General features: G+C 30.7%; 1 protein-coding gene across 1 annotated transcript; it reads left to right on the plus strand.

Moving 5' to 3' along the window:
- The first annotated feature begins 673 nt into the window (after positions 1-673).
- Positions 674-22,569, plus strand: LOC130451243 (histone-lysine N-methyltransferase trithorax). The gene is made up of 9 exons (XM_056790137.1): positions 674-902; positions 1,012-1,622; positions 1,857-2,676; positions 6,391-6,798; positions 7,074-7,235; positions 7,336-12,716; positions 12,825-12,981; positions 14,564-14,710; positions 16,203-22,569. The coding sequence occupies exons 1-9, from the start codon at positions 762-764 to the stop codon at positions 16,374-16,376; spliced, it is 8,001 nt and encodes a 2,666-aa protein (XP_056646115.1). The 5' UTR covers positions 674-761; the 3' UTR covers positions 16,377-22,569.
- The last annotated feature ends 780 nt before the right edge of the window (positions 22,570-23,349 follow it).

A 23,349-nucleotide genomic window follows, 5' to 3' on the forward strand; every position in this document is an offset into this window, starting at 1 on the left:
CTAACCATTTATTCCCATCGTAAAAATGAAGTATTTGATTATTTCTAATAGCACAAAACATTGAACTGCCACCGATCTTGAAAAGCACATTCTTTGGTTAAATGAAGATTATCTTGACTCCAATAATGGGAATTTTATTATTAAAAATTCAGCAAACAATAATCGTTTAATAAAATCGGTTGGTTTTAAATTTTGACACAAATTGTAAGAATAGGGATGCATTTTATGTTTTCGTTAAATACGGTAAATCGACGATTTGCTTACTCCAAGATATCTTACGGCAACAAGTATTGATACTTTTGGATAAGCAGTCAAATGAGCAACAACATTAATTTCGGCATTATCAATAACCGGCTTAATTCGATTAACTTTTTGCTTAAAATGAAATAGTGTAAACCCAGCTTAACAAACATGTCTATTCGATATCCACATCAAGTTAGCACATATCTAAATGACATTTTATATACATTTTGTGATACGAATACATATTATATAATAAAAAAATAAATATGATCCAATAAACAGAAAATTGGTAAAAATAAATATAGGGACCTTTTTCTAGATGCGGTTGGGTTAGCAATTTCAACCGTTAACCGTTCAAGTATTGAACATTCGTCAAAAATGCAACATTTTGACATTAAATGACAGTTGGTAGTTATCTTCCTTACCGATTGAGATTTCTGATTGTTTCGCGAAGTGTGCGTGATGCGTTGAAAATAAATTAATGTAACAATAAAATGTAAACTTTAAGGAAAACAGAAATGGGTCGATCAAAATTTCCTGGGAAACCCTCTAAACATATTCTTAGAAAGAGGGTAAATGTTCTTCCACCAACAGGAGAAATAACTAATGTTGAATCTAATAGTTCACTGACAGTTAGTTCTGTTGTAGAAAACAAACAGGTAAACATTTATATATTTGCAAATTTTGAGGTATTTATGGTACTATATTTATGTAGTTGACTAGACAATTGTTATCTTAAGCGATTTAAATTTATTATATGTTTTATAGGATGAAGATTTGACCGACAGTGATGGTGAAAGTGCACATACTGAAACTACTATAAACAAAAATGTTTCAATCAAAAGAAGACTGACTAGGAAGCTAAAATCCTCAATACGAAATAAAAATGTAACTAAAAGAGCCTTGTTATCCAAAATGTGCACTAAAGCTTCTGTGAAAACCAAACTAAAAACATCTTTATCCAGAAAAGCAGTACACACTTATAATACATCTTGCCATGGAAAAGTGACAAAAGAATCTACTAATCTTGTCGGTAAATTCGTTTTACCAACAAGAAGTGTACATTCTTCTCGTGTAATTAAACCCAACAAAAGATTTATAAGTGATATGAATGAAGCTGTAACTTTGAAAAAGAAGGTTACAATTGTGAAAAGGCATTGTGTGAAACAAGAAGATAGTAAATCAGTGTTTTCAGAATCTGGCAGCTTAAATAGTGATAGTGATAAAACAACATTTACAAATGGACATAAAGTAGTACTCAGACAAGCCAGACTTAAATTACCTAATGAAATAGGTTTACAGGGTCCTTTCTCAAGTAAACCCAATTCATCTTCAGGGATTGTTACTTGTGGTGTGTGTGGTGCAGTTAGATTTTACAGGTAAATACATTTTGATATGTTTTGCACAAATATTAGGTGTGACTACTGAGCTTCTATTGAAATCACTAATCATGATATAGATAAAGAAAATTGTATTTGACATAGTTATTTGTTAGTTTAATAATCAAAGTCATTAATTTTTCAAGAAGCTCTAATATTGTCAACCATTTTTAATATTTATATGGAATTGAAAATAATTCAATTATTTTGAATTCATCGTGGTGTGTTTTTTAGATTTCTCAAGCAAGCCAGAAAGTTTAACATCTATAGTTGTGAGTCATGTAGAAAGTTTATTGCAAAAATGATCAAAAGGCAAGCATGCGGTAACAAAAATAACCAAATAACTTTAGTTTGCAATAAAGGACAAGGCAACTGCCATGTACCTACAGCTGTAAAAAACCAGCAATGGAGATTGAGTAAATGCGGCTATAGATGTCCGGCTTGCTGGTTAAAGATATGCCTTCGTGCATTTCAAATTCCTCCATCAATAAAGCAAGGTCTAAGTGGCATGTTACCAAAAAATATGCAAGGGTCAGATATTGACTCAAACAATTCCCAACCTCCCTCTTTATGGCAGGCAAATGTTGAAACAAAAATAGTGATAGAGAAACCACAAGAGACAACGACTTTGAAACAACGACCTGTAAGATTTAAAAATCCAAAAGCTCAAGCAGCACCTTCCCTTCCTATTTCTAATTCAGATATTAAAAGACAGAAAATAGATCTTAAAGGCCCCCGGGTGAAGCATGTGTGTCGCAGTGCTTCAATAGTATTAGGTCAACCACTTGCCACTTTTCCAGAAAGTGAGAAGAAATGTGATAACCAGGAACAAGTTAATGATATTAAAATAGCTGATGAAAAGATAGTGGGTGATAAAACCATAAGTGATGTTAAATTTACTATCCCTAATAAAAGTGACTCAATACTTAGTGAACCAGAATCAAATTGTAGTGATAGGACTTCAAAAAATTCTAGCAGTGATTCTACCGATTTTACCACTAAGAGGGAGAAACTCTACAGAAATGCTACCTTTGTACCGCAAAGTTCTTCAGAGGTATGTTGAAACTTTATTGAATATTTTGTAGGTTGTAGATTTATTTTCTTTAATTGTGAAACTATAATAAATCTTCATTAAAAACTCGTTTATTACAGTATTTATTTAGTTGATTTATAAGTTTAAACTTATTTTAATTGTTGTGTAATGTCATTTAAACCTAAACATGTCAAGATACTTCATATTCAACCTTGACTACACTGCTTTTGGATATAGCAGACCTCAGGAGTGTCTGAATTATTTGGTTTTTTGTTCTGTTAACTTTTAATTATTGATATATTCAAAAATTATACTCTATTTATTGAAGAAAAATAGTAAATTAAAACATATTCACCAATAGTGCAGTGATCAGAGTTGTAAACACCTAAGCCGAGCATGTAACAGGACCGCATTTAAGAAATAATTTGCAGTTTCATACAGCAGATTAATAATATAAATTATAAATAATTATGCATAATTATTATTAAAAAATATACAATATATAAAGTTTACAATAGCAGAATGCTGAAAAATCTTTTATGTATGTGTATTGAAACATAAAATAAAATCTTCATTTTTTACCTCAATTAACACATACATAAAAGATTTTTCTGCATTCTGTTATTGTAACTCCAGAAAAAGAATATTTTATAGATTTGTATCTATAAGGCTCACTATTGCTTTTTTAATATTTGACTCCACATTTTGCAATTATATTAATGTACTAAGAAATCCCAGCAGAATTTATCTTGTGTTTGATCTTGTTTGTACCGAAGATCATAATTGTACTTGGCATCCAATATTACATTTCTGTTTAAGGTTGTATATCTGACAATTTAATTATTTGAGATGGCAATACTATTTAAAAACTCTTTTAAAGAAATTTACATTACCATATCAGATTTAGAGAGGTATAAACTTGTTAAAATAATGTGGAACTAACTTCTAATTCTTGTAAACTAAGCACAATATTAAGTAGATTAGATAATTTATTTAGTAGCAATAGTTCCTGAACATTATTCATAATGACTTGAGATAAGCAAAATTCTACACAATAACATAAATCATATTTATTAGACAGAGATATCAAATACTGAATCAGCAGGACATTAAAAAAATAAATACATAACTGATAACACATTGAATGAGACCAAATTGATTAGGTGGTGAGAAAAAATGCTACCTAGAATTATTTCCCAAGGCAATAAAAAATATAAAGAATTGGTTTGGTGGATATGAATTGGTTACTTAAATTACATTTTCAATGACAGAAATGCACTCAATACTTTTTTGACAAAAATCTCAGATGTTAGACATTGCTTGATTTTGTTCTGGATCATAAAAAGATTTATATAAAGAAAAACATTTCAAATATTAAACAACTTATTTGATTCAAATCTTTTGGGCTCAGAAGTGACAAACTCTTCTTAAAATAAATAAAACTTCAAGAAAACTATTCCCTGAATTTTGAAAAGTGTATTTAAAACAAACAACCTAGTTGTAACAACCTACTTTTGTATATTCAAGAACTATTTTTAGATTTCTTAATATAAAACTACTCCTATGCTTCTTTTATTTTTTCTTGGGTTAATATCATTCTATTTTAAAAATATTTGTTACCTCTTAATTTATAGATCTCTATGATATTTATAATACAAAGGAGATTATTTGAATAAAATCAAAATTGTGATCTCACTCTTAATAAATAAATAAATGAATTTTATTTGGTGTAAATTAATTTTATTATAACTTCTTCAGTTTTACTGATATATACACTATTTTACATAATTTTATTATATTCTCTAAATATATATTGGTGCAAATATTTTGATTAAAACCACTTATAGCATATTTATACATTTTATAATACAGTGCAACTGAAAAGATCTTATGTATCTATAAAAATTGCCCCAAATGACAGTACAACATCCCACGAACAAATAATTTATGTACTTTTTAAAATGTGCCTGAGGCACTTTCTGTGAAAATAAGTTGTACAATTTTGTCAGATTAAGTGTTTTTAACATTCAATTCAATATGTCCATACCACTACAAAAAAAATCCAGATCAGATGACAAATCTGGTCATTGGATTTTTTATATTACATTTTCTGAACATTGAAAAAATTATGATCCACTTATTTTACCTTATCGTAGATTATTTGGAGGGAATGTACATATTTTATATTCTTCAATAATGCCAATTTTGAAAATGCCAAAATACCTTGATATTTTGTTTTGGATAGATTATTATTTTTTTGTATTCCCTGAAAATAATTATTTGCCCTATTGCTTTTTTGCATGAAAAATATATATTTGTTGTGTTATGTAATGAAAACAATTCCCACATTTATTTTTTTAATATATCCAAATACACTGTTGAAAATTTCTTTAAAATTTCACCAAAAATGTGTATGCAGCTTCAACGCAAATTTACAGAACATAATAATTTAGTTTGAGAAAATTACAATACATTTTGTAAAATTTACTAAACGGTAAGAGAAAATTTGATTAGTAACTTTACTATATAATTTTTTAATTTTATTCAAAAATTCATCATAGCGATACTTAGTAAATTTGAAATGCATTTGACTATATAATATATATTTGACTATACAACTCAATTTAACTCAGTTTGAAAAACTCACAAAAGATTTTTTTAATTTACTATACAATAAACAAACTATCTTTCTCTGTCAAGCTACTTTGTTTTAGGTAGAATGATATTGTTGTGTTTTATTTCAGTTTTATTTTAATTATTAAAATCATCTAATCTAAATCAGAAACTTGATAAATTTATTTAGAACTTAGAGGCTAGAGTGTTTTTGACTCAAGCATAAATGCATGCAAACGGCGTAGGTAGCCCCATTTATCAAATATTTCCATAGTAACTCAAATCACAAAATAATTTTGTAATTTTACAGTAAAACAGTGTTAATCAAAATACTAAGAAATCTTATGAATTTTCAAAGATTGTTATTACACCTCATCTCAGTAAATTTTCTCAAATGTTTAAGAAAACTACTCAAATTGTATTATAATTTGAATTCGTACACACTCCTATCTTTAGCAAAACATTACCATTGTTTTACAGTGTGAATATAGACAAAAAATAAAAAATCTTGAATATAATTAATATCTGTATAAAGCGTGAATTTTAAACTAAAAAATAATAATTCTTAATTTGTTTTTGGTGATTCGTGATGATGTAATGGATAACCTTGAATTTTCAAGTTTAGAGTTTATTGTACCCTAAATATTACAAATTCAATCTAACTTAGCCAATAAAATATTTAATAATATCCTATAAAGAAAATTTACTAGGAAAGGTAATGAGAACAAATGAAAAATAGTGCAGTATTTCTTAGTACATGTGAAAAAAAGACCATGATAAATTGATACTTTTTATATCTAATTATTCATCATACTTCTTATAAGACCTGTTACTAAAAACTTTACCTAACTGTTATACCTTTTTATATCATGTTTTTGTAAATGCCTACCCTTTCAGTGCTATTCCAAACATTTTTTTGTCTTCTTTTTCAAATTGTAACAAGACATTGGCTCATGTCTTCAGTTTAAGTAGATTAGCACATTGATAACAAGCTACTATTCTTTAATATTCCAACAAGAAAAAGTGCTCAGTGTATACCTATTTATTCTTTGATGCATATCAATTTTAATATAAATCAATGAAAATTCCAGAGATTTTTTAATACTACATATTTTTCTCTAGACTAAAGCACCTGAAAGAAAGAAGAATCTCGTCGACCCTCAACTAGGCATACTAACTGACTTCTGGGATGGTTACGATCCAGAAACAGTGTGTCAAAATGGGTTCTGTATTATTGGATCTGAGCAATTTACCATGTCATCAATATGTTTTCTTTGTGGAAGCGCTGGGCAAGAACCTATGCTGTATTGTTCCATTTGTTGTGAGCCATATCATTCCTTTTGTCTTGAGCAAGCTCAAAGTTCGCCCATAGACAAGAGTTTGAAATATTATATGTGGATATGTCCACGATGTACCACTTGCACAGAATGTAACAAAGTAGACAGACAAAAAATCAGTTGTCAAAAGTGTTTGAAAGCATACCATCCAGAATGTTTCAATTCCAAATGGAATAATGATGATAAATCAATGGTGAGTATTGAATTGATGTTTCATTCTAGTTTTTAATTAATATGAGTTTTCCATTATTTGAAATGGACAACAATATATAAATAAAACATTTAATTCTTGTTTTTATACAAATCGGGGTTCTGGTAATAAAGTTAAAACAATTGATTAATTAATTAACAATTGATTAATAAAACATGTATTGATTTATCATTATATATATATTATTATTATATTTGAATCTAAAATACACATGTTAAATTCTTATGTACCAGTTATTTAATTATTATTTTCTTTAGGTTTGTTCAAAATGTATGAAGTGTAAAAGTTGTGGAACTTTGAGTATAACAAAATTTGTTGGGAATTTGCCACTGTGTATAACTTGTTTCAAATTGAGAAAAAAAGGAAATTTTTGTCCAGTCTGCCAACACTGTTATGATGATAATGAATGTTGTTCAAAGGTAATTAATGTATACTAAATTACACACCATAATTTTTAAAATAATGATAAGAAAAATAAATTTCAACTATTTTAGATCTTAAAGAGAAACTGTTTTTCAGATGATGGAATGTGCAAAATGTTCGAAATGGGTTCATGCAAAATGTGAACATCTAACAGAAGAGCAATATCAAATGCTGAGTATTCTCCCAGAGTCAATAGAGTATGTGTGTGCTATATGTTCTAAAACATCAACACCATTGTGGAGGAAGGCTATTAATAATGAAATGAAAATGTGCTTTAGCCAAATTCTGCGCCAGCTTAGTAAGAACAAAACGGCTAGGTATTTATTGAAGTTGAGTCCGCTGAACAATACAACATCATTAAATAAAACTATAACAAATGCTAGAAAAGTGCAATTTATGGATGAAAGTATGGATGTTGATAATAATAACAGCAGCAAAGAACCATTAGATATAAATAAAATTTATTCTTTTGAAGAAAATGAAAAGTATGAAGCCAGCCTTAGTAAAGTATCTAATGTGTTATCTGTAGTAGACATAAAAAATAAATTACTCTCAAATGAGTACACATCCATAAGAGAATTTAATAAGGAAATTGAAGAGTCGTTAAAATTAACAAAATCTGAGCAGTTATTGAAAATTTATCATTCTATATTTCAAGATGTATTCCCTTGGTACAACCAGTCACAAAATGAAGAATTTTCTGGAGTTTTAGAAAAAGATCCTGATAATGAATCTCAAAATATGATGGTAGATGAAAAACCTTTTGTGAATCTTTCTTCGATAGTTGTAGATACTCGAACATGTAGTTTTTGCAAGGGTGTGGGAGATGGTGTTAGTCATCGAGAATCTAGACTTTTATATTGTGGGCAAAATGAATGGGTGCATGCCAACTGCGCTCTTTGGTCTTCAGAAGTTTATGAAGAAATTGATGGATCTTTACAAAATGTACAAAATGCTTTAAATAGAGGACGTATGATTAGATGTGCTCATTGTAAACAAAAAGGAGCAAGTGTTGGATGTTGTTACAAAGGATGTCACGAAACTTATCATTTCCCATGTGCTAGATTATCCAATTTAAAATTTATGTATGATAAAACTGTGTATTGTGCAACTCATGATTTACCTAAAAAGAGTCATACCATTAACGCCGATAAGGATTTTGACATTGATAGATGTGTGTTTGTTGAGTTGGATCAAAAGAAGAAGAAATACTCAGAAATAGATAAGACGACTGTTATGATTGGGTCATTATGTATAAAAAACCTGGGAAAAATCGACCCAATTGTTTCTGATACATCGGAATATTTAATACCAGTAGGATTTGTATGCACAAGATTGTTTTGGTCCACTGTAGAACCCTGGAAACTAGTACCCTATACTATCACCACTTCAATTAAGAACACCATTAACAATACACTTGTTATAGATAAAAATTTCACAATTGATCATTCCTGTGACAAAATAATTGTAGATAAATTAATGCGAGAAATAAATGCGTGGCAAAGAGATATTGACAAAAAATTTAGTGATACAGAGTTTGATGATGACGAAGAACAGCAAAATGGTGCTGATATTCTATCGCCAGAATTAACTGATGCTATTTTGGAAGAGTTACCTCATGATCTTTTGGATGGCATTTCAGTACAAGATATTTTTCCAAAATTTTCTTATGACGAATTGATTGATTATAAATCTGATTTGAATAATTTAGAGGGCCTTAATGAACCATTAAAAAGAACTGATTTAGATGAGGATGTAGATACATATTTAAAGAGTAAAGATACTAAGAGAGGAAGGATTGATCCAAATAAGATTGATTCTCTATGCAAATCCCGTCCATGCGCGAAAACGTGTAGTTTAACACTGAGCTGCAAATTAGACAGTTCATTGTCTCCTGCAATGAAGAAGAGAAAAATGGCACCTGCGCGAGATAATAACGTTATCTATCAGCTACTGCAGGTTGATGGAAATTTTGATGATAGTAGTTCCAGTGAGTGTGGATCTCCTACTGGCTTAACTACCTCTAATCCGTGGGGAACTTATATTTCAGAAGAGCCAGTGACGTGTAATAAGTGTCAATCTACTTATAGAACCCAAGCCAGTTATCAACGACACCTAGAATCATGTGAAATGCTTTGTACAAGTGATAGTGATTCAGAAGTAAATACTGAACAAGAAATTGTAGCTACATACATTAATCAAAATCCTAGTTTAGTAGAAAACCAAGTGATGGTAAATGCTAGCGAACCAGTTGTGATATCTTCATTTGAGTCTTTCCAAAGTGAAATACATACTTCAGTCCTTAATACTCAAAGCTTTGTAGCATCCAAATCAGCATCAGAAGTAATTCCTGCCGAAATAGTTATTCCAAACATAACACAAACTACAGAACAAAAAACTATATTGCAAGCTCTTCCAATAAATACAGTGACTCCTATAACACTAGAAACTACTCAGTCTGATCCGAATTACCAATCAACTGTAATAGGTGAACCTTCTATTTCAATTCAAACTAACCAGCCTCAGTTTTGTGTGAATCAAACTGTGCCTTTATGTGTAAATCAACCAATTACCCTACAACAAAACAGTATTCAAGTTAATCCTACCTCAACTTATTCCGGAAATCCAATTTTATCTATAAATCCTAGTGGCTCTATATCGTTAAATCCAGTTCAGCCCAGCAATTCTATAACCATAAATCAAATAAATCAGCAGCCCATTCAACAACCCATAGATTTTCATCAAGCACAGTCAGTTACTATTCAATCAATTCCTTATAATAACCTCTTGAATGTAGGATCTCAAAATCAATATACATTGAATAGTAAACTGTTAACAAATCCAGTATTACAATCCGTCAATATCCCAAATACACAGTGGGTAAAGCAAGTTACTAAACCAACATTAATAGCTCAAAAAGCTGTGAAAACTAAGACTCGCAGTAGAACTTTAGCAGCTAAACGGTCTCATTTTGAAGAAGGAGAAACAATTATTCTTCCTCAAAACTCTCCTGGTCAAGTAATAGTGCAACATTTGCCGTCCACGAATTATGTACCATTTGTTGATACATTTCAACAACCAGGTCAAAATGTACAATATGTTGCAACTATTACTCCTCAAGTTAACACTGTGCCTACTCAGTCCTTAGTACAAATACAACCAGATAATAATATCATAAGCATAGTTCCTGGATTACAGCAAGCTATGTATATTCAGCAACCTCGAGTCGAAAACCAATTAGTTGTGGATAGTAATGGTACACTTGGTTGGTCCCAACAACAAACAGTCCAGCCAGTATATTATGGTTTTGAAACTATAGTTCAAAATACTGTGATGCAGTCTCAACAGTTCCTGCCAACAACGATGCCTGGAGTTTTAACAGCCAACAGTAGTTACTCAACTACTACTCAAGTCTTTCAAACCAGTAAATTGGAACCAGTATTGGATGTATCGTCTAATAGTTTTGTTTTAGTGAATCCAGGACAATTGGTAAATTCACAATCAATTGTTAACTCGCAACCCATAGTGAATTCACAACAAATTGTAAATTCTCAATCACAAACTATTATTAATGCACAGCCGATAATTAACTCGCATCAAACACTTAACCATCAACCTGTGGTCCACTCTCAATCAATAGTTAACTCTCAACCAGTAGTTAGTTCACAACCAATAATCAACTCTCAGTCGATAGTTAACACGCAATCTATCAATCACCCGATTGTCAATTCACAACCAGTGGTCAATTCGCCGTCTATAGTAAATTCACAAACAATGTCTAGCCCACAGTCAATAAGAAATTCTCAACAGCTCCATAGTCAGCAATTGCCGGTCATTTCGCAACCAGCAGTAAGTTTGCAGCATATGGTGAATTCTCACCCTTCATTGGTTAATAATTCACTCCAAACACCACAATCATCCAATAATAATAGTCATACTTTAACGAACCCAGTAATATCTCAACCGCTGATTATTTCTCATCCCGTAGAGTTTCAGCAAGCTCAATCTATAAAAACAACATTAAATAACGTGTTACCTCACAGGCAAGAATTGAATAATATTTTGCCTAATAGACAAGAAATTAGAATACAAGAAGTAAATAACGTAGTACCTCAAAGACAAGTAGTGAAAACATCACGTCCTCAAATACAACTGAAGCCATCACAACCACAGACAATTAAATATTCTCAAGCATCACATAAACCCATGACCCCTGTGATAGGTCATGGAATTTCACTTCCAACTGCTCCTTTTGTGTCAGAACAACGTATACCTACAAATATTGTTACACCAATTCCTAAACCATCTTCGACTCCTAGTCGTCCAATGAGTAGGGTGTTGCCAATGCCCACAAATAACACCAAAGAAGCAAAAAAGTTTATATTCGATGATGAAAAGCTTTTAATTTCTGAAGAAAAGAAAAAGGCCTTACAAGTGCAAAAAGTTCATGAGATTAAAGCTAACAATATAAAGAATGTAAGTAAAATAGATTCTAATAAGAGAATTGAAATAGTAGAATCCAAAACTATTAGACCGGCTTTCAAACAATTACTGCCAACTAAACCTTCTCCAGTATTGAAAGAAGAAAAGAAAGACGAATGCGTCAAACCTGAATTGACTAAAAACTGTGTCAGTATTGAAAAAGTAAATCCGTTAAAAATGGAACCTTTAAAAATAGAACCTATTAAAATAGAAAAATGTCCAAAGAAAGAAGTAATAAGAGAAGAAGAGGAGGAGAAACCCGTTGAAATATCTATACCTGAAGATACAAGATTAGATAAATCTTTAAAATTGATATTTCAAAAACAAGGGCAAGATGGGACATACAAAATCAGTTCCAATTTTTTTACGAGACAACCTATACAAGTGGCGCCATTAAAACCAATTAAATCAAGTATGTGTACTCAAAACCAACCAACTTCATTAAAACAAACAAAAGAATTAAAGTCAAAAATGAAGGAAGAACCAAAACCTGAAGAAAAATTAGAGAAAATTGAAGATACTCTCAAACCACAAGTTACTAGAAAAGAAAATGAAAATACTCCAACAGTTCTGTACACAATGGAAACTCAAGATGGCTTTAAATATTCTTCATCATCGGTGGGAGATCTATGGTCGAAGGTTTTAGATGCTGTACAATCAGCAAGGGCAGCTCATAACATGCCTCCTTTACCGACAAATAATGGCAGCATGCTTAACTCCTTGCAGATATTGGGCTTTAAGCCCAATGGTTCGAAGTATTTAATAGAACAGTTACCTGGAGCTAATAAATGTACAAAATATAAATCAATTTTCAACTTCCCTCCACATCCCAGTGATATAGATAATGATTTAACCCAGGACCATATACATGGAGCAATACGTTGTGCCCCTTACGAGAATAAAAAAGACGAACCATTTGATATGTTTGGGTGGCTGTCTTCACAGCATCGACAGCCAGAAGAAATATCTTTGGATAATTTGGAAATATTGCCCAGGTAATATTTGTTTCTCACTAATTTTGTTAATCTCGAAATTGAATTACTAATTAAGTTAATTATTTCATAACCCGGTAGTATTATCACATCATTATTTTTGTATTTTAGAAGGGTGATAAATCTGCCGATGGCTATGAAGTTCAGGCAGTTGAAACTAACTTCCAAATATTCAGTAGGAGTTTATCGATCTTGTATACATGGGAGGGGCTTGTTTTGTTTGCGTGATATAGAAGCGGGTGAGATGGTTATTGAGTACGCTGGAGAGGTAATTTATACATATTTATTGGTATACTAATAATATACATCTTGGAAAGTGCTTTTATATTGTCGATAAATGATATCAAAGAAAGTTTCCATTATTCATAGTCATTAGTTTCAGAAAATATCTAAATCACTATTTCTTGCCAGTTCATTATTTAAATTGTATATGAATTTTCATACTTTTTTCTGTATTCAATTGATGGTGCTCTAAGTACCACTTTTGGGGGCAAATAAAATAAATTATATTTCCATTGTATGCAAATATTTACTTATTTCTCTGATTCTTTGATATTATTTGTTTCATTAAAATGATATTATTATCGATTATAAAAAAAGTATTTATTTAACAAATCACTCATTAAACAAGAAAAACACATTTTTTTGTCAAAAATCAATTTTATCCATCAATATAATCTCCTTCCAAGAGCAATACAATCATTCCAATGCTTCTGTAACTTCCCAATGCCATGCTTTTAAAAGGATTTGTCTTTTGCTTGAAAATAGGCTTCAGTTGCAGCAATTACTTCTTTATTTGAGCTGAATTTCTTACCGGCGAGCATTTTTTTGAGATCAACGAATAGCCACTAGTCACTGGGAACCAGATTTGGACTATACAGTGGACGAGAAAGCAATTTGAAGTGTAATTCGTTCAATTTAACCATCATTGCCATCAACTTGTGAATCGATGCATTATTTTAGTCAAACATTGGTTTTTTCTTCGTCATATGTGGCCGTTTTCCCTGTATTTTTGCATTCAAACGATTCAACAACTCTATGTAGTGTTCGCTATTGATTGTTTCTTCCTTTTGGAGATAGTCGATGAACAATATTCCATACGCATCCGAAAATACTGAAGCCTTAACCTTCCCAGCTGCCTGTTGTGACTTTGGACGCTTCGAACGTGGTTCACCGGCTGCAGTCCACTCAGATGATGATCATTTTGATTCCGGAGTGAAGCGACCGTGTTTTATCCATTGTCACATATCAATGAAAAAAATATGATTTCTTACGTGTAAACATGGCCAAACACTGCTCTTAATCTTGTTATTTTTGATCGACTGTGAGTAAATGTAGCACCCACTTTGACAAAAGCTTTCTCATGATCAAATGTTCATGCATAATTGTTCACAAACTGTTTTATTTTTCTTTACGTCCCCAGTTATCTCACACAATTTTAATTTACGATTAAATATAACCAATCTGTGGACAATATTTTCTGGAGTAATCACCTCAGTTGGATGACCAGAACGTTCACCATTATTGGTGTCTGTACCCCCAAGTTTAAATTCAGCAAACCAATAACAAATGGTTTTTTTCAATGGAGCAGAGTCTGGATAACACTTATGAAGCGATTGCTGAGTTTGTACATTATTTTTTTTTTCATCAAGAAATGGCTGTCACTTTTTTCTAACTAATCGAAATGTCATGAAATTTTTTATAGAGTCTTTTGAAATTCAGTAGTTCCTAAAAGTCATATGGAATTGATAATTGCAGTGCTACATGTGTGTCAGTCACATTTATCTGTTGTCCATTTTAACATGATTAATTGATTCTCAAAAACTTAGTTATTTTTTGTTGCATTTTAGGTTATTAGATCGATTTTGACTGATAAAAGAGAAAAATACTATAACTCTAAAGGTATTGGTTGTTATATGTTTAGAGTGGATGACAACTTTGTTGTTGATGCAACTATGAAAGGAAATGCAGCCAGATTCATCAATCACTCTTGCGATGTGAGTATTCGGTTATATTATTCATAATGTGTTATTAGGATATAGTGAAATTTAAACAATTCAACTTGAATTTTTTATGAAGATTTTTATTGATTCATGATTATCACTTCGAATGGGATGTTTCTGTCCATAATGCTAAGCATTTGATCCATTGGTTTGCTACTTCTTTTTAGCTTTATCGATACTAGAATTCTCAGGTGACCTATCAGGTTCCTTGACTTTAATTTTTCTGTCTGTATTGGTCGTCTCTAAATTGCCATTTTTCCACTATAACGTTAAATTAAGGCAGACTTAGCAGCATTTCTTGTGATATACAAACAGATCATCCTTTAATTATTATTCACTTTGTATTGAGCTATTGTTTGTTCAGTGTTATATGATCATAGGCTTGATGCCGTTTGGTATGCCCAGTGTACCTTCTTTGGCTTAAGTTCCCATGTCTAGGAGTTTGCAACAAGTCCATAAATTCGCAGTGGCTTTGGATATTACCTTGTTTATATTATTATTCCAAGATTTTTAAATTTTCAATTGTGTTTGTATCCTAGCAGAGATTGCTTTCCACATACTACCACTACCATATCATAGGCATAGCCTAGGACGGTGAATCAAGTCTAGAATTTTGTTCACTACCAATGACTTCAGTAGGGGTGATAAAATCATTGTAGTAATAGTGGAGGTGTTCTGTTCTCTTCTGTCGTTACTATTCACTATTGTACGAGGGTTGTCTATAAAATAAGGTTCTGAAGAAGCTGCGGACGCTAGGAACGCTGTTAGGCGAGATTGGCGTGTAGCTTGTCTCCCTTTCTCCCAGTTCTCGCTCCAGCGAGCTTAGATTTGGATGGAATACTGTCTCACACCCTCTTTACATCCCAGACTTGCTCCCCCCTGTGATTATCTCTTCTCTGATTTAAAGGAATACTTGGGAGGGACGCATTTGAAAATCTATGAAGAGCTGAAACAAGAGGTTCTAAACTATCTTTGCGTACGATTCAGGCATAAAGTCGATTATATCGAAAAATAGAGGGAAGCTAAGCTTTCCAAACAAGTATTATTCAATGCCAATAAACATATTTTTCAATGTGAAAATTCGTTGGGAACCAATTTTTAATGGACAAGCCTCATAGCATAACTTCTGTCCATTTGAAATGAAGGGATTTGCAGTTTCCATTACTCTAAAGCCCTTTTTATTGGATTGAGGTGATATGTTGTCAGCTCATTTTATGCCAATTAAGGCTACTAGAGCTATACTGTTTATAGCATTTTCTATATCTTTAACTAGACAATGTAGTGGACTTGCCTTATTGGAATTCTATCAAATGTTTTCATTCTGTAGTTTCAGAAAAGTACTGTTAATCTTTTTTACTATTTCAATGTTTATTGATCTATTAATCTTTTCGAGGAAAAGATATTTGTGGAAAGCGAATGAATTTTGAATTTAGTTTAGGAAATAAATGTTTTGTTACTATTATAAATTTAAATTTTTTTTATTTAGCCCAATTGTTACTCAAGAGTGGTTGAAATCCTTGGTCACAAGCACATTATAATCTTTGCATTACGAAGAATACTTAGTGGAGAAGAACTAACATATGATTACAAATTTCCTTTTGAAGAAGATAAAATTCCATGTACATGTGGCTCTCGAAAATGTCGGAAGTTTTTGAACTGATTCACAGTGAATAAACCTGTTAATATTTGTAAATTTTTCATTGTATTTATACTGTATATATCTCAGAATTTTAAAATCTTTTGTTATATTTCAAAAATGTTCTACAATTCAATAGATAAAGGGCACATTTTTAGTTACCTGTATGAATTCAAAATATTCATAGTAAATATTTTAAGTAACTAAAATATAGCATTAACATAAAAATATTAATTTTTTGGTCAAATATAATCTTAATTAATGTTTTTTTGCATATTTTTATTTGTAAAAATGCTAGTAATTGCATAGCTGAGGATTTTAATCAATTTTCCATCTTAATATTTTCTCATCTATCCTTATTTCCAAGTGGTTTGATACAATTTTTTCAATTTTATTGTTTATTCATATATTGCAGAACAAATGACATTTAGGTATAAGAATTACTAATTAAATGTTTATGTTTTAAGAAATTAATATGTAATCAAAAATTAATCAAAAGTGGACTGTGATTCTTGTAAATTTCTTCACTTTAATATTTAAAAAAAAATCTTCATATAATCAAGTATCTTGATTTAAACAAAAATTGACATGTTATTTTGCGCAATATTTCAATAGTAGTTTCATTATATATTTTTGAAATATAACAAATTGTAACTTCCTTCCTGATGTAGCACCTATTATGGCCATTAAAGATTAATAACATTCTCAAATTAAATATAAGTTTTTGTAAAGTCAGTATTCAAAAATTTTGTAAGCATTTTGGCTGTGAGGATATATATGCATTTGTGCCATTGGCTCCATAGGTGCTATATATAATAAATTTTGATAAAATAATACCATGTGATATGTTGTGCATAATATTGAGGAAACTTTTTCACTTAATACATCTACATATTTCAACGTATTTAATGCTCGTTCTTTATTTGAATTTAGTTTGTTTTTCTCGACATTATGTAAAAAACGAGCTAGAAGTAAGTTTGTTTTTGACTGTATTTTGTGAATAAAATATTTTGTTTATACTACGTTTTCATCGATATACACAATTTTACAAGCTTTCACGTCAAAGCCTTTTAATACATTGCCACACAATTTTAAAAAATATTTTTTATCACGCCTCAAGTTTTATAAATTTCGAATTTATGTTATTTCAGTGTTACGTGTTTTTAAACAGAAGTTTCTGAGAGATAGAATGTATCTTCATGGGCAATACTAAAAATATTACACAGACTTTTGGGTTAGAAAGGTTTTAATGGATTTTAAACACAACATAACATTGTGTTATCTGTCATTACTGTAATAATACTATTTCTTCTCATATCTCATTAATTATCAGTTATTGTCGAGATAATCTATTTCAATATCAATTGATCTGGATGAATATTTATGTATTCTCAATGATCTAGCAGCAATGAAAGCGCTGTTGAAATATGTTAAATTGAATACATTTAAAACTTCTAATTTTCATAATTTTGTTTTCAGAGATACTTAACTTTCATTAAGAATCCAATTGCTAAAATAGTGAATTACCTCGATATATTTATGCATTTACCAATGTATTTATTACCCGTGGTAATGCTCTCTATTATAACTGTTTTATAAAAGCAGCAACGGTGCCAGATATTAAAATTCAATTACATTATAACATGTTGATCCGTCTTAAAGAATCAAAATAAGTAGGAATACACTATTATTGATGTACCTCCCATACTTAACCTTGCGCAACTTAAATGATTGATTGTACCATACAAGCTAACATCAATCTCGGAGACCCTTAGATGAAAGTGGTACATCGTTAGAAGGCAAAGTGTTGATAATGTATCATTCATAGTAGAGAATAAAGCATTCTTATTCATAATCATTTCCTTTACTTATCATACATAATTATATTAAACGGAATTGAACAAATTTCTAGAAAATTAAAGTAATGAACTTAAAAATTGAAAATTTATTATTATTGTAGAAGAAACCAAAATGAGGATTCCCTAAACGTCAGTCTTTTAAAAGCACAAACTATAACACCTAATTACCGACTTGAAATTTTGTTGTTGAAATTAGTCTATGAATTCAATACATTCTTTGCATGCTGGCGTTATATGTTGCAAACATATAAATTTTTTACATTTATAGCACTTATATTTAGTCTTTTTGCTTTTCTTACTTGAACAATAATAACATCGGATACAGAATCTAGTGGAACCTCATTTGCGGTGTCAGAAATTTTGTAAATATCCCCAATTCTCATCTTTATGATTTTAGAATGTTTTTGGTATAGAAGCATAGCATGTCACTCAATCAACTGGTTGCACAGAAGAACACTCCTCTTGGTTATTTTCACTGTACATCACATATGAGTTAATAGCTGCTATATTTAGTGCGCCATAAAAAATTAACATCGGCCAACATCGCGAAATTCGCGCGAAGTTGTATGCTGCGCATAATTTATCTAAGGTGTCTACATCACCTTTAGTTGAGTTGTAATCAATGATCATATCAGGTTTAACAGTTGCTCTGTCTATGATATCATCTCTATGCATTGTAGAAAGAAGGAATACATTTTTGTTCTTTCGTGAAATATACGGCACTAGAGTACATGTCTCTTGAAAAGCGAGCATAGAACTTTTCTCAGGATTTTTTAACTTCATCTCTTCTGGAATGTTTGGTTTATTATTCCTTAGGGTACCTATGAGTATTAAGCTGTGGTCCTTGAGAAGTTTAGAAGTCAAATCAGTGCTTGTGAAAAAATTATTCATTGTTATGTTGCTTTAGATCCCCACACTGGTTCACACAACCTGGGAACTAAAGATATATTCGATGTGTCAAGACAATATAAACCTGCTGGTTGTCGTCCAACATATACATATTTCCATTTTACCTGTATAAAATATTTTTGCATGGACCATCATATTTTTGTCGTTTTGTTCTTGTTGTTTTATCGTCCAGTCGGAAATTTTGAGGTAAGAATTTAAATCTTTCTAATGACATTGTCAGCCTGAATATTTTGGATACCATGCCATCTGTTCAAAAGAGATGGAGAATGTTGTGATAATTGCTTTTCATTTTACCAGCAATATAAAACAATCCAAGCAGAGCTTTTATTTGATCTTTGTTCGTTGGTCTTGCCGTTCTGTTCGTTTCTGAGTGTTGCTTACTTTCAATCTGCATATTTTTGTGTGCTATCATATTTTCTTTCATGCCATCTGTGATAAATAGACCATATTTCAGTTGATACTGTCTTCTTTTTCGATTCTCCTTTTATTCCTGGCAGCTGAGTTGTCAGCACGAGTTCTGATGTTTGAACATTTTCCTAAATGCTTCTTCCATTTGGTGCCATCTTTTGATATAAATAAGGTTCACGATGTCTTCTCAATTCAAATCCATCTATCTCCCTATCAGATATGTCTTGTTCTGTGTCAGAATTCTCATCTTGAATTTCGACATTATCTTCTTCAAGATTGCTCTCACTGTCATAAGCTTCTTCAATTCCATCTGATTCAGCTTCATCCCAAAGATGCTGGAGTGTTTTCTGTTCGTCTTCATAACTTCCTGAAGCCATTTTCTCCAAACAATACCACATAAATAAGAGGATACGTAATTGGATTAGTAAATATATTTCAAAATAAAATTTTTACTTACTTTATACAATTATACTGAAGCTAACGTCAGTCTATAGGACCGAGCACGTGTTAAACGAAAGGTAACATCCGTTGCAAAGACCGAATTCACTCAAAACCACTGACACGTTTGATACATGCAACTCACAATTTTGTACCGAAGAGAGTAGGAAGGGGTAGGAAGGTACTGAAAGCCGTCAGGCTTAGCTGGACATAATCGTAAATTTTCGGAAAAATTGTAAACTCTTGGTCTCTGAGACCGCATGTTAGCTTCAAAAGATTAAGTGAACTGCAAATACTATTTAAAACATCTATTGTTAGTCTCACGTATTACATTTTTCTTTCGGGTTTATATTTATAGTAACTAAATTTTTGTATTAGGCACTGTAGCCACTTTTACAGAAAACATGTTTTTTATTTATATTATTTTACTATCAGTGGATTGAAGATAGGTTATCCTTAACTCCTTTGAACTTATATATGAGTATATCCAGTATTTACCCAAAAGATATGCGTTTTATTTTTACTTATAAAAAAATTGTGGAAAATGTTGTTCTGAAGTGTTTTTATTTTGGAAACTTCGTATGTGAATCTTATCTTTTAGGTTTCATATACCATAAACTTTTCGTTGACCTTGGCTTTTATATGTATACTCAACAATGTAAGGTTTATGGTAAAATATTTTTTTTTATTTTTTTTGTACACAAGAATTGAATATATTTTGTAAAGAATAAAACAAAAATAGAGTATTTTATAAAAATATATTTTAGATGTTTAGAGTTTTTCGCGTTTATTTTGCTGTTTTAAACAATTCGTATTTGGATAATTTTACAAACACTTTAAATTATTTTAATTATTGATCAAATAATAAGCACCACTTAGTAAGGGTTTGTTTTCACTGGTTAAGTTACCAAAATAAAAATTATATCTGTGGAGTTTATTATAATTTCGGACAAAATTGAGGATATAGCTACTAATTGTAAATTATAATATAAGATGCCTATGCCTCGATGGTTGTTTGACATGATTATTTGAAGCCAGTAACATTTTCTCCCATTATTAAAACAAATCAAATTCTATTGTGTTGTTCGTAGATAGTTTCTCTATTTCTTAGACCATATTAAATGCTTTCCTCGTGATCAGGACTGACGTCGGTCTTCAGGGCAGCTCTGACCATGTAGGCATAAGCTATACTGACAGAAACAGCCATTTGAGCGCGTCAGTGATTCTTGCTAATAAGTCAAGGCTACCAAGGTAAAAATGAGATATTACCTCCGATTTTCATGAACCTGCATTGATTTGCATGAAAATTTGGAATTAAGTTTGACTCCATCATACGTTAGGGTACGATTTGTAAGGTCATATATCAGTTATTTTAGAAGTTACAAAAGATTCAAAAAAAACAAATATTTGTTTAAAAAAAATATTAACTTTTTGTTCCCTATCAATTTTCATGTATATCCTATAGTTTTTGAAACATTTCGAAAATGATTTTTCGACTTAAAACATAATTTTTCTCGAAATGATGCATACATACATATTTTTATTGGGGACTATTGCTAACGTTGAAATTGAGGGTTTTTTTTACAAAAAAAATATAAATCGATTTTATTTCGGACATAATTTTCTTAGTTTTTATGCTATAGAATACTACTATCTCTCATTTTAAAGCTTTTAAAAAGATAATATGCAATTATCTGGAAAAGTTGATTGTTTCTAGGAATATTTTTTGCTTGAAATTTGGTCCTCCATCAATTTCCGCGGTTATTTTAAACATAAAAATTTTCACCTAATTGGGGTGGAACTTACCCCTAAGGCAAAAGGCGTAGGGTAGATTTTTCTTTTTGAAGTATTTCCTACATGCTGTCAAAATTTCATTAAAATCGATGCATGTTCATGGAAATCGGAGGTGAAAACCTTGGTATCTTGGATTGTATCCAATGCTTAGGAGAAAGATAATATACAGATAGAACATGTGGCAACAGCAACTTACTATGTGGAATCTATCTCATGTTTATATAAAAATAATGAATGCAAAATCCGTCAAGACACCACAGGAAGGCCTTAAAGTTAATTTTTAAAGAGCATAGGAATTGAATATTTTTTTTACTAGCCTAAAAGTACTTATTTACGAGATGAATTGGCGTGTTTAAAATTTAGTATGATTCTCATTAAATAACTGACAGTTTAAAATTGTCAAATATAAGTGATATTGCAAGAACATATTTCATTTGTATTAACCAATTGAATCTCAATTCGTTCCAAATTTATGTCAAATTCCTAAGATTAAAATAGTTTATACACTCTACAGTAAAACCATACGAACTTGAATAAATATTTATGTAAATTTAGAACTGTTATATACTATCTGAAGTGACAATATTAACATATCAATACTATATTTAGTAGAATACGATTATTCTACAGCGTGATAAGTGGCCTTGTAATGTACATACATCAATATGGATTGATTTTTCCAGTGTCTTAAGATAATGAATTTTAACAAAACTAATCATACCCTATTTGGTGCTTACTACTTGTATTTTTTTCAGCAGCTGTGCTATAAACATGTATTTACTTTGTCAATAAAAATTATTCAAACACCATTAACGTTATTTATTTTACCTAACATGGCCACACCAGCAATCTAGATTCACCAACTTATTAACTAAGAGCTAGAAATGTTTTTAATAGACAATATCAAGGAAATGGTTCTTTAAAATATATTTTATCTTTTGAAGAATATCTGGCCACTTCGTTTAATCTTATGAATTATTTTCTCAAGAGGGTGAAGTTGATTCTGATAATATGAGAATGAGAGACCTTACTCCAGGGTATGAAAACTCACTGGTACGAGAAAGGAAAATGAACCGTACCGTCCTATTTTAGTTAATGAGCACAATACGTTATATAGATTTGACAATATGTAACTCTAAGGGTTATGATGTCAAGCCAATCACAGAACAGCATTAAAATTTGACATAATATAGTTAATGCGTAGTTGATCTGGAGCGAATGCTTACCAACAAAAACTTGTTAATCTTATTGTAGTACTCAGTCGGACTAATAAACATTCATTTACTTTATCAATAAAAATTATTAAAACACCATTAACGTTATTTATTTTTCCTATCATGGCCTCACCAGCAATCTAGATTCATCAACTTATTGCCTAAGTTCTAGAAATCTTTTCAGTAGACAATATCAAGGAAATGGTTCTTTAAAATAAATTTTCTCTTCTGAAGAATATTGGACTCAGTTGTATGGATTTCATTACTGCACATCACTCCTACGAGAGTAGAAAAATTTGAGAATTAACTTTTTGAAATTCTACTTATCCTAATGGTTTAATCTTATGAACTATTTTCTCAAGAAGGTAAAGTTGA

This window comes from Diorhabda sublineata, chromosome X, assembly GCF_026230105.1.
Source record: "Diorhabda sublineata isolate icDioSubl1.1 chromosome X, icDioSubl1.1, whole genome shotgun sequence".
In the NCBI taxonomy this organism is placed as follows: Eukaryota; Metazoa; Arthropoda; class Insecta; order Coleoptera; family Chrysomelidae; genus Diorhabda; species Diorhabda sublineata.